Source organism: Venturia canescens, chromosome 7 (genome assembly GCF_019457755.1).
Source record: "Venturia canescens isolate UGA chromosome 7, ASM1945775v1, whole genome shotgun sequence".
NCBI lineage: Eukaryota > Metazoa > Arthropoda > Insecta > Hymenoptera > Ichneumonidae > Venturia > Venturia canescens.
Genome location: NC_057427.1, coordinates 21,454,632 through 21,467,304, shown reverse-complemented (window position 1 = coordinate 21,467,304; position 12,673 = coordinate 21,454,632). Strand labels below are relative to the sequence as shown.

Here is a 12,673-nt window from a genome sequence, read left to right as displayed (position 1 = left end):
CAAATCAAGAAGATTCACTGACATTTCGAACAAAATTAGATTCCGCCGTGCGATTCGAGATCATTGCTTACAATCGAGTTATGTCGTATCCGAACGTGCGTAAACATGAAAATTGGTGATCACCCATACACTTTTGTATGAATCGATACAATTTAACAACATTCACTGACATTTCAAACAGAAAAGCTTTCCGACGTGCGATTAGAGATCATAACTTACAATCGGGTGATGTCGTTTCCGAACGTTCATAAACGTGAAAATTGGTGATCACCGATACACTTTTGTGTGAATCGACTCAAATTAACAGGATTCACTGACATTTCGTTCTGAATCGCTTTCCGATGTGCGAATCGCGATCACAGCTTACAATCGAGTGATGTCGTTTCCGAACCATCATAAACGTGAAAATTGGTGATCACCGATACACTTTTGTATGAATCGATAGAAATTAACAAGATTCACTGACATTTCGAACAGAAAAGCTTTCCGACGTGCGATCCGAGATCATAACTTACAATCGGGTGATGTCGTTTCCGAACGTTCATAAACGTGAAAATTGGTGATCACCGATACACTTTTGTGTGAATCGACTCAAATTAACCAGATTCACTGACATTTCGTTCTGAATCGCTTTCCGATGTGCGAATCGCTTTCACAGCTTACAATCGAGTGATGTCGTTTCCGAACCATCATAAACGTGAAAATTAGTGATCACCGATACACTTTTGTATGAATCGATAGAAATTAACGAGAATCACTGACATTTCGAACTGAACAGCTTTCCGACGTGCGATTCGAGATCATACCTTACATTCGAGTGATGTCGTTTCCGAACGTTCATAAACATGAAGAACGGTGATCACCGATAGATTTTTGTGAGAATCGCAACAAATCAAGAAGATTCACTGACATTTCGAACAAAATTAGATTCCGCCGTGCGATTCGAGATCATAACTTACAATCGAGTGGTGTAGTTTCCGAACGTTCATAAACGTGAAAATTGAAGTTCACAGATACACTTTTGTGTGAGTCGATACAATTTAACAACATTCACTGACATTTCGAACAGAACAGCTTTCCGACGTGCGATCCGAGATCATAACTTACAATCGGGTGATGTCGTTTCCGAACGTTCATAAACGTGAAAATTGGTGATCACCGATACACTTTTGTGTGAATCGACACAAATTAACCAGATTCACTGACATTTCGTTCTGAATCGCTTTCCGATGTGCGAATCGCGGTCTCACCTTACAACCGAGTGATGTCGTTTCCGAACCATCATAAACGTGAAAATTACTGATCACCGATACACTTTTGTATGAATCGATAGAAATTAACAACATTCACTAACATTTCGAACAGAACAGCTTTCCGACGTGTGATCGGAGATCATAACTTACAATCGAGTGATGTCGTTTCCAAACGTTCATAAACATGAAGAACGGTGATCACCGATAGATTTTTGTGAGAATCGCAACAAATCAAGAAGATTCACTGACATTTCGAACAAAATTAGATTCCGCCGTGCGATTCGAGATCATTGCTTACAATCGAGTTATGTCGTATCCGAACGTGCGTAAACATGAAAATTGGTGATCACCCATACACTTTTGTATGAATCGATACAATTTAACAACATTCACTGACATTTCGAACAGAAAAGCTTTCCGACGTGCGATTAGAGATCATAACTTACAATCGGGTGATGTCGTTTCCGAACGTTCATAAACGTGAAAATTGGTGATCACCGATACACTTTTGTGTGAATCGACTCAAATTAAACAGATTCACTGACATTTCGTTCTGAATCGCTTTCCGATGTGCGAATCGCGATCACAGCTTACAATCGAGTGATGTCGTTTCCGAACCATCATAAACGTGAAAATTGGTGATCACCGATACACTTTTGTATGAATCGATAGAAATTAACAAGATTCACTGACATTTCGAACAGAAAAGCTTTCCGACGTGCGATCCGAGATCATAACTTACAAACGAGTGATGTCGTTTCCGAACGTTCATAAACGTGAATATTGGAGATTACCGATACACTTTTGTGTGAATCGACACAAATTAACCAGATTCACTGACATTTCGTTCTGAATCGCTTTCCGATGTGCGAATCGAGATCATAACTTACAATCGAGTGATGTCGTTTCCGAACCATCATAAACGTGTCAATTGAAGATCACCGATACACTTTTGTGTGAATCGATACAATTTAACAACATTCACTGACATTTCGAAAAGTGCAGCTTTCCGACGTACGATTCGAGATCATTACTTACAATCGAGTTATGTCGTTTCGGAACGTTCATAAACGTGAAAATTGGTGTTCACCGATACACTTTTGGGTGAATCGATGCAAATTAACAAGGTACACTGACATTTCGTTCTGAAACGCTTTACGACGTGTAATAATCTCGAATCGCACGTCGGAAAGCGATGCTGGTCGAAATGTCAGTGAATGTTGTTAAATTGTATTGATTCACACAAAAGTGTATCGGTGATAACCAATTTTCACGTTTATGAACGTTCGGAAACGTCATCACTCGATTGTAAGGTGTGATCGCGATTCGTACTTCGGAAAGCGATTCAGAACGAAATATCAGTGAATCTGGTTATTTTGAGTCGAATCACACAAAAGTGTATCTGTGATCTCCAATTTTCACGTTTATGATCGTTCGGAAATGACATCACTCGATTGTAAGTTATGGTCTCGGATCGCACGTCGGAAAGCTGTTCTGTTCGAAATGTCAGTGAACCTTGTTAATTTCTATCGATTCATACAACAGTGTATCGGTGATCACTAATTTTCACGTTTATGATGGTTCGGAAACGACATCACTCGATTGTAAGCTGTGATCGCGATTCGCACATCGGAAAGCGTTTCAGAACGACATGTCAGTGAATCTGGTTAATTTGAGTCGATTCACACAAAAGTGTATCGGTGATCACCAATTTTCACGTTTATGAACGTTCGGAAACGACATCACCCGATTGTAAGTTATGATCTCGGATCGCACGTCGGAAAGCTGTTCTGTTCGAAATGTCAGTGAATGTTGTTAAATTGTTTCGATTCACACAAAAGTGTATCGGTGATCACAAATTTTCACGTTTATGAACGTTCGGAAACGACAGCACTCGATTGTAAACTGTGATCGCGATTCACAAATCGTAAAGCGATTCAGAACGAAATGTCAGTGAATCTGGTTAATTTGAGTCGAATCACACAAAAGTGTATCGGTGATCTCTAATTTTCACGTTTATGATCGTTCGGAAATGACAACAGTCGATTGTAAGTTATGGTCTCGGATCGCACGTCGGAAAGCTGTTCTGTTCGAAATGTCAGTGAATCTTGTTAATTTCTATCGATTCATACAAAAGTGTATCGGTGATCACTAATTTTCACGTTTATGATGGTTCGGAAACGACATCACTCGATTGTAAGGTGAGACCGCGATTCGCACATCGGAAAGCGATTCAGAACGAAATGTCAGTGGATCTGGTTAATTTGTGTCGATTCACACAAAAGTATATCGGTGATCACCAATTTTCACGTTTATGAACGTTCGGAAACGACATCACCCGATTGTAAGTTATGATCTCGAATCGCACGTCGGAAAGCTGTTCTGTTCGAAATGTCAGTGAATCTTGTTAATTTCTATCGATTCATACAAAAGTGTATCGGTGATCACTAATTTTCACGTTTATGATGGTTCGGAAACGACATCACTCGATTGTAAGGTGAGACCGCGATTCGCACATCGGAAAGCGATTCAGAACGAAATGTCAGTGAATCTGGTTAATTTGTGTCGATTCACACAAAAGTATATCGGTGATCTTCAATTTTCACGTTTATGAACGTTCGGAAACGACATCACCCGATTGTAAGTTATGATCTCGGATCGCACGTCGGAAAGCTGTTCTGTTCGAAATGTCAGTGAATGTTGTTAAATTGTTTCGATTCACACAAAAGTGTATCGGTGATCACCAATTTTCATGTTTATGAACGTTCGGAAATGATATCACTCGATTGCAATTTATGATCTCGAATCGAAATGTCATTGGATATTGTTAATTTGTCATGTATTGAACAAAAATTTTATTGGTGATCAGCAATCTTCATGTTTATGAAAGTTCGGGAACGTTTTCAACGCTCGATTGTCAGTTCAGATCTCAAATGGCCCTTCGGATTGCGATACTAAATGTCTGTAAAATTGTTGATATGTGACGTTCATCGGTGAACGTTTCCAATCTTTCATAAACATGAAAGTAAGTAATCAGCGATAACCTTGTGTTTTAATCGTTACGAATCAACAATTTTTTCCGACATTTCTATCAGAATCGCAATCCGAAATGCGATTCGAGACCGGAACTGACATTCGAACGATGTCGTTTCTGAACGTTCACAAATATCAAAATTGGTGATCACAAATAAACTTTTGTGAGAATCGTTACAAATTATCAAGATTCACTGACAATTCGAACAGAATCGCTTTCCGATGTGGGAATCGAGATCATAACTTACAATCGAGTGATGTCGTTTCCGAACCATCATAAACGTGAAAATTGAAGATCACAGATACACTTTTGAGTGAGTCGATACAATTTAACAACATTCACTGACATTTCGAAAAGAGCAGCTTTCCGACGTGCGATTCGAGATCATTACTTACAATCGAGTTATGTCGTATCCGAACGTTCATAAACATGAAAATTGGTGATCACCGATACACTTTTGTATGAATCGATAGAAATTAACAAGAATCACTGACATTTCGAACTGAACAGCTTTCCGACGTGCGATTCGAGATCATACCTTACATTCGAGTGATGTCGTTTCCGAACGTTCATAAACATGAAGAACGGTGATCACCGATAGATTTTTGTGAGAATCGCAACAAATCAAGAAGATTCACTGACATTTCGAACAAAAATAGATTCCGCCGTGCGATTCGAGATCATTGCTTACAATCGAGTTATGTCGTATCCGAACGTGCGTAAACATGAAAATTGGTGATCACCCATACACTTTTGTATGAATCGATACAATTTAACAACATTCACTGACATTTCGAACAGAACAGCTTTCCGACGTGCGATTCGAGATCATAACTTACAAACGAGTGATGTCGTTTCCGAACGTTCATAAACGTGAAAATTGGAGATTACCGATACACTTTTGTGTGAATCGACACAAATTAACCAGATTCACTGACATTTCGTTCTGAATCGCTTTCCGATGTGCGAATCGAGATCATAACTTACAATCGAGTGATGTCGTTTCCGAACCATCATAAACGTGTCACCCAGATAGCAAAATTGGTCCCAGGATCATCCTAAAATTATCCAATTCTTATCCCAGCAAGCTAAGACGTCTCACAGATAAATATAGGTGCTCTTGATAGGATTGTGCTTCTCGCGAGTCCATTTTAGGACGGCCAGATGATATCCCGTTGAAACAGGACATAGATAAGCGAATTACACTCTCTTATGGACATCCCATGGATAGATACATAAGATATTCACCGACAATACTTTCTGCAAGATTAGTTTTGGACGACCTTAAGACATCCCGTCAAAACCTTCCGTAGATTAAAAAACGATGCTCACTAAAAGATCTCCCATAGACAATCATTGGAGATATACATGGACCGTGCTTCCTATAAAGTTAATTTGGGATGACCTGACGACATCCCGTCAAAACCTTCCGTAGATTAAAAAACTATGCTCACTAAAAGATCTCCCAAAGACAATCATAGGACATATGTATAGACGATGCTTCCCGCAAAGTCAATTTGGGACGACCTGACGATATCCCGTCAAAACCTTGCGTAGATTATCAAACTGCGCTCTCTATAGTACGTCTGAAAGACAAACAGAAATTATATACATAAGTTATGCTCAACTAAAATCATTTTTGGATGACCTGAGAATATTCCGTCAAAACCTTACATAGATTAGCGAATTACATAGATGCTCTCTAAAAGACCTCCCAAAATCAATCATAAGATATGCGGGGATTATACTTCATCAACATCAGTTCCGAATAACCCAACGATATCTCGTCAAAACGTTGTATAGATTAGGGTGCTTTCTGTATCTGGAAGACGATTACGGAAAGTATGCGTGTATACTCCAATGCGATCTCTTGGATTTATGGCCTGATTTTATTATTAAATCCCGCTTTTCCTGCTAATTAATATTTTTAACCTATCAGCGATCACGCTGGATTCAACTTTATCTCATGCTTTCATTAAAACAGTATATATACTCGAAAGCTTTTGAAAGCATTAGAATTTTCGATTTTTTTCATGATTCCCGAATTTATTTTTTTGCAGTTTTTTTTACAGCATCGACGAGTTCATCGTACTTAATAATGAATTTCTACGAAGAATTTGTTATTACGCGACCAGTATTCGGTGGGTTAATATATAGCACTACCGCTGAATCCCATATTATATTTTGTTATCCCAAGTCCCAATAAGATAACACGTCACATAGACGTCTATGAGAGCTCTAAGGAAATGTGTGTAATTGAAGGTACGCGAGTGCGCCTTAGTGAGCCGTGACATAGTGACCGTTACCAAGGGCCTGTTATACGTGTTGTTTATTAGCAACACGTAAGGTTCTCATGTATGTTTGTAAAAATTGTGCGGCGAGACTTTCACAGACCATTTTGCAAAGGTAAGTTAGTTTAAATCATCATTTATTACTATTTGACAACATAAAAAAGTTCAACGCAATTTTTTCTATGGTTTGGTAATTTGAAAGAAAATGTTTTGAAAAAAATACAACAAAATTTAGTTCGTTTTTCTCCTCGATGAGATTTATTTTTTACTTTCGTAAGATGGAAAAAAATCCGGTCATTTCTTAGTAATTCATTGGATTGTACAAAAAACATTTTTTTATCGAGAATGTTTAAACTATACTTTCTTTAAAAGACGAAGCAAATAAAAAGCACGCGTAAGGGAATATACACGAAAAAATATTTTTGGACTGGAGCATTTTCATTCAATGGGATTTGGTTCGATGATGAAAGTTTTTTCTACATATGTTTATTGATATTTCAGGTGATACAAAAAAAAACGATTTTGGGGAACCCTGTGAAAACTTCAACAGGGATTGAGCCAATTACGAAAGCGGTTTTGGGTGCCAGAAAATTTTGGCTCGGCAACGAGAATATTCACGTACTGACGATCAACGAAGATCACTCGTTACGCGTGGAGCTCAAAGACTTCGAAGGAATCAAGGGGTATGAACCATCAGTTTTTTAAAACATAAATCTCTACATTTTTTTGCACTTTAGTAACTTTAAGCACAGAATTTGGTTATTTTCGAATTCGAATATTCACTGCTGGTTCTAAAAATGTGAAAGCTTCGTTTTAGAATTGAAATGATTAATGGAAATCCCACAGATTCGGTTATTCTGACACAAAACACCAAAGTGTGTATATCTTTTTTTTTCTCGTAGATGGAAGGGCGTAAAAGAAAACGTGAAACAGAAATTTGTGAAAGACAACGTCGCAGACGGATTAACCAAATTATATGCAACTGGGAATGTGAATCTTCTTATGAAGTACCAGAAATTCAATGCCCACAGTACTCTATTTCTGACTCAACACCAAATTCTCAAAATAATGACATAATCTGTCATAATAATACGTGTGATTTTTCAACTCCGTCGGTCGAAAACCATGCTTCTGTTCTACCATTAGATCGCTCTTACCAAACTAATTTTTATCCAGATAGAAATGAGAACATTGATAATAATATCCCTGCAAGTCCAATTATAGAAGTTTCTTCTGTAAAAAGCGTGAACGAAAAATGTGAAGACGTGGATTTTTTTACTGCCAAATTGAGAAAGTGGGCTGTTGAAGAAAGAATTTCGCATATGAGCTTGAAGAAATTGCTACTTTTATTACGATCCATCCCAGTTTATCTACCGAATTGCCTTGTGATCCTCGAACACTTTTGAAAACTATGCGGCGGACCGCAATTCGAGAAGTATTTCCTGGTCACTATTATCATTTCGGTCTTGCCACAAGTATACGTGATGTTTGTCATAGAATGAAAAACTTTAATCTTGAAGAAATTGCTCTTGCTATAAATATTGACGGAGTCCCGTTGTTTGATTCTTCAACGGCCTCGCTGTGGCCAATTTTGGGGAACATTATACCTTATAAAGAAGTATTCATGATTGGAGTATATTATGGACAAAAAAAACCTGAGGACCCGAATGAATTTTTAAGTCAATTTGTCGAAGAAGCCGTTGAAATTTATGAAAATGGTATTATGATAAGGGAAAAACTGTACAAATTTTCCATCAAATTAATTGTTTGCGACGCTCCAGCAAAATCTTTCGTTTTGGGTGTCAAAGGCTGTACTGGATTCCACAGCTGTACAAAATGTGTAACGAAAGGGAAAACATTGAAATATCGCAGGTGTTTTCCCAAATTAAATGCTACGAGACGTACCGATGCAACATTTTTGGAGTATCGCGATAAGAAATATCATGAGTGCAAAACATGTTTAGACAATATTCCAGGAGTGGGGCTGGTATCAAGTGTCACTCTTGATTACATGCATCTGATACTGTTGGGTGTTGTAAAAAGATTGTTGCTCCTATGGCTTCATGGCGATAACTCTTATAGACTTGGCCGCTTACAGATTAAAAAAATCTCAAAACTGCTCAAAAATATAAGGCTCTACATTCCAAATGATTTCGGTCGAAAACCCCAAAGTTTGGAGTTCGTTAAATTGTGGAAAGCTATTGAATTTAGGCAATTTCTTCTCTATACGGGGCCAATCGTTTTACGAAAGGTTTTGTCAGATGGAATGTATAATCACTTTATGACCCTCCACGTTCTGATAAGAATATTATGCGAAGTAGAACAGCATCAGGATAAACTCGATTACGCTGAGAATCTTGCAAAACACTTTATCCGATCGTTCGGAGAAATATATGGTGTCCATCTCATAACGCACAATGTACACGGTATTATCCATTTGGTGGAAGATGCGAGAATACATGGATCAATTGAAAAATTTAGTGCGTTCAAGTTCGAAAATTTTATGCAAACATTGAAAAAAATGGTACGAAAACCTGATAAACCCCTGCAACAAATAGCCCGGCGCTACGGAGAAATTCAAACGGCTAAAACTACCTGTTCAGATAACAATGAGATCTCTGATGATTTGAATTTAATTGCAAGTTCTTCTCATAATGAAGGACCTCTCCCTGAGAGTTGCTGCAACCCTCAGTATAAAATAATAAGATCGTCAAAATTTACTATCAGGGCTGGTGGGCAAGCCGATAGTTGCTGTATTCTTAAAAATGGTGACATATTTACGGTTTCCAATATAGCAACTTGTCGAGACACCCAGGAATTAATGATCATCGGTCGAAAACTCGCATTCGAAGATAATTTTTTTAATATTCCCTGCCCATCATTGGCTCTAGGAATATATAAAATGAAAAACATTAGCAATCAACAATTATCTTTACACCCGCTTAGTGATATTATTAACAAATGTGTAAAGCTCCCATACAAATCATCATTTGTTATCTTTCCTTTTCTACATACCAATAACCACTGAATTTGAGAAAAAAGTTTCTAATATTCAGAGAGAACGATGGATAAGAATAAGAAGTAGTCACTTATGATATGAAAAAAGTGCGCATCTGTATATCCACGGGTCATTTCGATTCTATTATATTATTTGGTTAGTTTGTTTTGATAATCATCGGTTGTGTTATTCAATATAATTTTTTTCATAATTCATGTATTGAGTTATATAATTTATTTAGCTTTTGGTGAGATATGGACGCTGGACGATACGTCGTGATAGAATTCCATGACGGCGTCACTCTTGCTCCCGAAAAATGGTTAACTCCTAGAAAAAATCATTGTTATTGGCCTCCCTACAAAAGCAACTCGAGGACGACAAAAGCAGTCGAAAATCAAGAGAATGTTGCTGAAAATTGGACCCTGCACGATATTAAGCAAATATTAACATCGACAAGTACTTTCATTAACATTTTCATTTGCTTTAAACGAAAGTTTTTATACAAACGGTGAAATCTAACTTTAATCAATCAATTATTTTTTAGAAACTTATAAGCGTGGACAAGCGAAGTGTGTGGAAGCGTTACAAATGTCCGATATCAATACCGATACAGATGTCGAAAAGATTACAACACAAAAAGGACAAAAACCACAATCGTCTATTAACATCTCGCCTTTTCCTTCATTCCCCTCCGATGAACAAATACAACCCACGGACCATGATAGCAATACTAATGCTAATGCTCATGACGATATTAACGAAGTATCGGAAAATATGATGGGACCAAGACGTACGGATGCCGTGACAAATAGCACCAAAAGAAAACGAGCTCGTGATGAAAATTTATTTGATGAGCCAATTCGAGAAAAAAGACCTTTGAATTCGATACCTAACAGTAGCTATCGCAGTAAGCGAGTATATTGACGAATGATGTAAACGTAAGTACGAATATGATATCGATTGAAAGTTATTTTTCCGATTGTTATTTTAGATGATAACAGCAACCAAACAATTATGCGAGCATTGGCTAATATGGATTTAAGAATAGAAACTATACTAGCGGAAGTTCGTGATATCGCACGCACGTTGTCAGCGAATACAGCTGATAAAGAAATCGAAAAGACGGAAAGCCCGCTTCTAAAAGATTATCCTGTGGCAACTGAAGCTTTACTAACCAAAGCAGAGCATCGTTTATCGACTGATCCAGATTATCTCAATAATTTAGTAAGGATGAAATATCAATTAGACTTTTGTAAATACTGTCTCATTTCATTTTGCAACTATATTGATATTCTTTTGCAAGAGAATGTTTTAATCCGTTTCTTCACTGCACTGAGGACTTTTCATATAATAACCTTAGGCATATATAAAAAGTCTTTATGATATAAAAATATATAAAAGAAAACCGCAGTGCCAAAATATTTTTAGAGTATGCGAAGATTCGTTTATCGCTCACACATTGTCCGAAAATTTTTTCTATTTACCTTCCTTTCTCTATAACTATTAAAATATTCAATAATCATATCTCAACTCATTCTGTACCAAATAAATTTGCAGATCAAAGACTTGGCTATTTTTGTACAAGCTGACGTCAAAAGTACCGTCTCAAAACTGATGCAGGAAATTATGTCCAACTCTGTTGCTGCCAATTTCAGTTTCCATGGAGCACATAAGAAAAAAGCTTTCGCAAAGTTGAAATTATACAACGTTTTATCGAGTTAGTGAGATCTTATCAACTAATAATGAAAACATAAAAAAAGTTTCTTATTCCTACACAAGAATTTGTTTTCTCTATTTTTCCAGGGTGCACATTTAACAATATGTTTTGCTTCGAATTCTGGCACATGAAGGAGTCCATTTTTTTATCATGAATATTTAAATAGATATACAGAGACTAATTGTACATGATTAAAAGAATTGTGATTATTTATTGACGAAATTCCGTATTAAAATGTGTGCTTGTGACTTCTTCGCATTATTATAATTAAAGAACAATGTTGACAACATCTCAGCGGTTGCCTATTGTTTTTAGATTCTTTGTCAGTTGCTAAATAATTACAATTCTATACCAGAATTAAATTTACATAAGTTTAAAAGTACATATGTTAAATATTCGTCATAGTTCCCATCTGAGTGAGATTTGAAGTGAAATAAATCTCTCATTTTATAGGAGTCGTCCGATTCCGGTTCAAAAACCCGGTTGTAACTAATAAAGACATTAATGACCCCATTAAGTCATGGCTTCGCCATGCTCCCGCCCGCTTGGCACGAGAACACAAGTAAATTTTTGTTAGCTTTTGCTTTATGTTCAATTTTAATCATAGTAGAAGATTCTTAATAATATGGATGGACCTAATGAAACAAACACGAAAACCTATGAATATAGAATTGTCCTCAACGCTTTTTAGAAAAGATGCAGCTTCAAACAACGACGGAGGTCCCCTAGAAATTGACGATGCTGGAGCAGAAACCAATGACAATACTGATTGATAACCGATGTGGTCAACGCAAAAGAAATTTTTAAGATGTTTTGTTTTCATTCACAACAAACAAATTCATGTCTCTGACATTTTTTTTAATAACAAAGTGATATTCTAAAATAGAACCAATTTTATGCCAATTGTTAATGTTCAAACGTAATTCAATACAACGTAAATCGAAAATATATTCTATTTTGTATTTTTCAATAAAATTGTTTTTAATTGTTCTGTGAACACAATAAACTTTTCATATGACATTGGATATCATTTCTGTCTATAAATTGACTCTCTGGTAACAAACTGTACTAATTCGGCCTTTAGGATAAGATTCGTTCGGAATCATACTTCAAATGAAAAATATAGGCTATTCCTATATGTATATCCTGTAACGATCCCATCAGAGTTCCAATCGTATGCTCGAGGAATAATCAACACGACATCTATGAGACGTTATTTGGACATCAATTTCTTATTTACAAAAGCTCTTTTATATGTCTTATGTACATCTTAAGATGTCACATGGACTTTTTTAAGACGTCTCTCAGAGTAGCCTATTCTGGTAAAATAAGCGGACATTGAAGGTCCCATAGGCATCTCATGAGACTGTCCTATTACCG

The 12,673-nt window shown here is 36.8% G+C and overlaps 1 protein-coding gene across 7 annotated transcripts; it reads left to right on the top strand.

The window, feature by feature from the left end:
* The first annotated feature begins 5,908 nt into the window (after window positions 1-5,908).
* LOC122413526 (uncharacterized) lies at window positions 5,909-12,243 on the top strand. Of its 7 annotated transcripts, XM_043423937.1 has the most exons (7): window positions 5,909-7,261; window positions 9,818-10,032; window positions 10,121-10,483; window positions 10,568-10,800; window positions 11,134-11,293; window positions 11,747-11,855; window positions 11,985-12,243. In XM_043423937.1, the coding sequence occupies exons 2-7, from the start codon at window positions 9,831-9,833 to the stop codon at window positions 12,064-12,066; spliced, it is 1,149 nt and encodes a 382-aa protein (XP_043279872.1). In that variant the 5' UTR covers window positions 5,909-7,261; window positions 9,818-9,830; the 3' UTR covers window positions 12,067-12,243. The 7 variants fall into 7 exon arrangements, with proteins under 7 accessions (XP_043279872.1, XP_043279874.1, XP_043279875.1 ...); XM_043423939.1 differs by lacking the exon at window positions 11,985-12,243 and having other exon boundaries at window positions 11,380-11,855; XM_043423940.1 differs by lacking the exon at window positions 11,985-12,243 and having other exon boundaries at window positions 11,134-11,294.
* The last annotated feature ends 430 nt before the right edge of the window (window positions 12,244-12,673 follow it).

Coding starts and splice junctions, on each gene's coding strand:
- LOC122413526 (XM_043423936.1), top strand. CDS start 7,990: ATGCGGCGGACCGCAATTCGAGAAGTATTTCCTGGTCACTATTATCAT.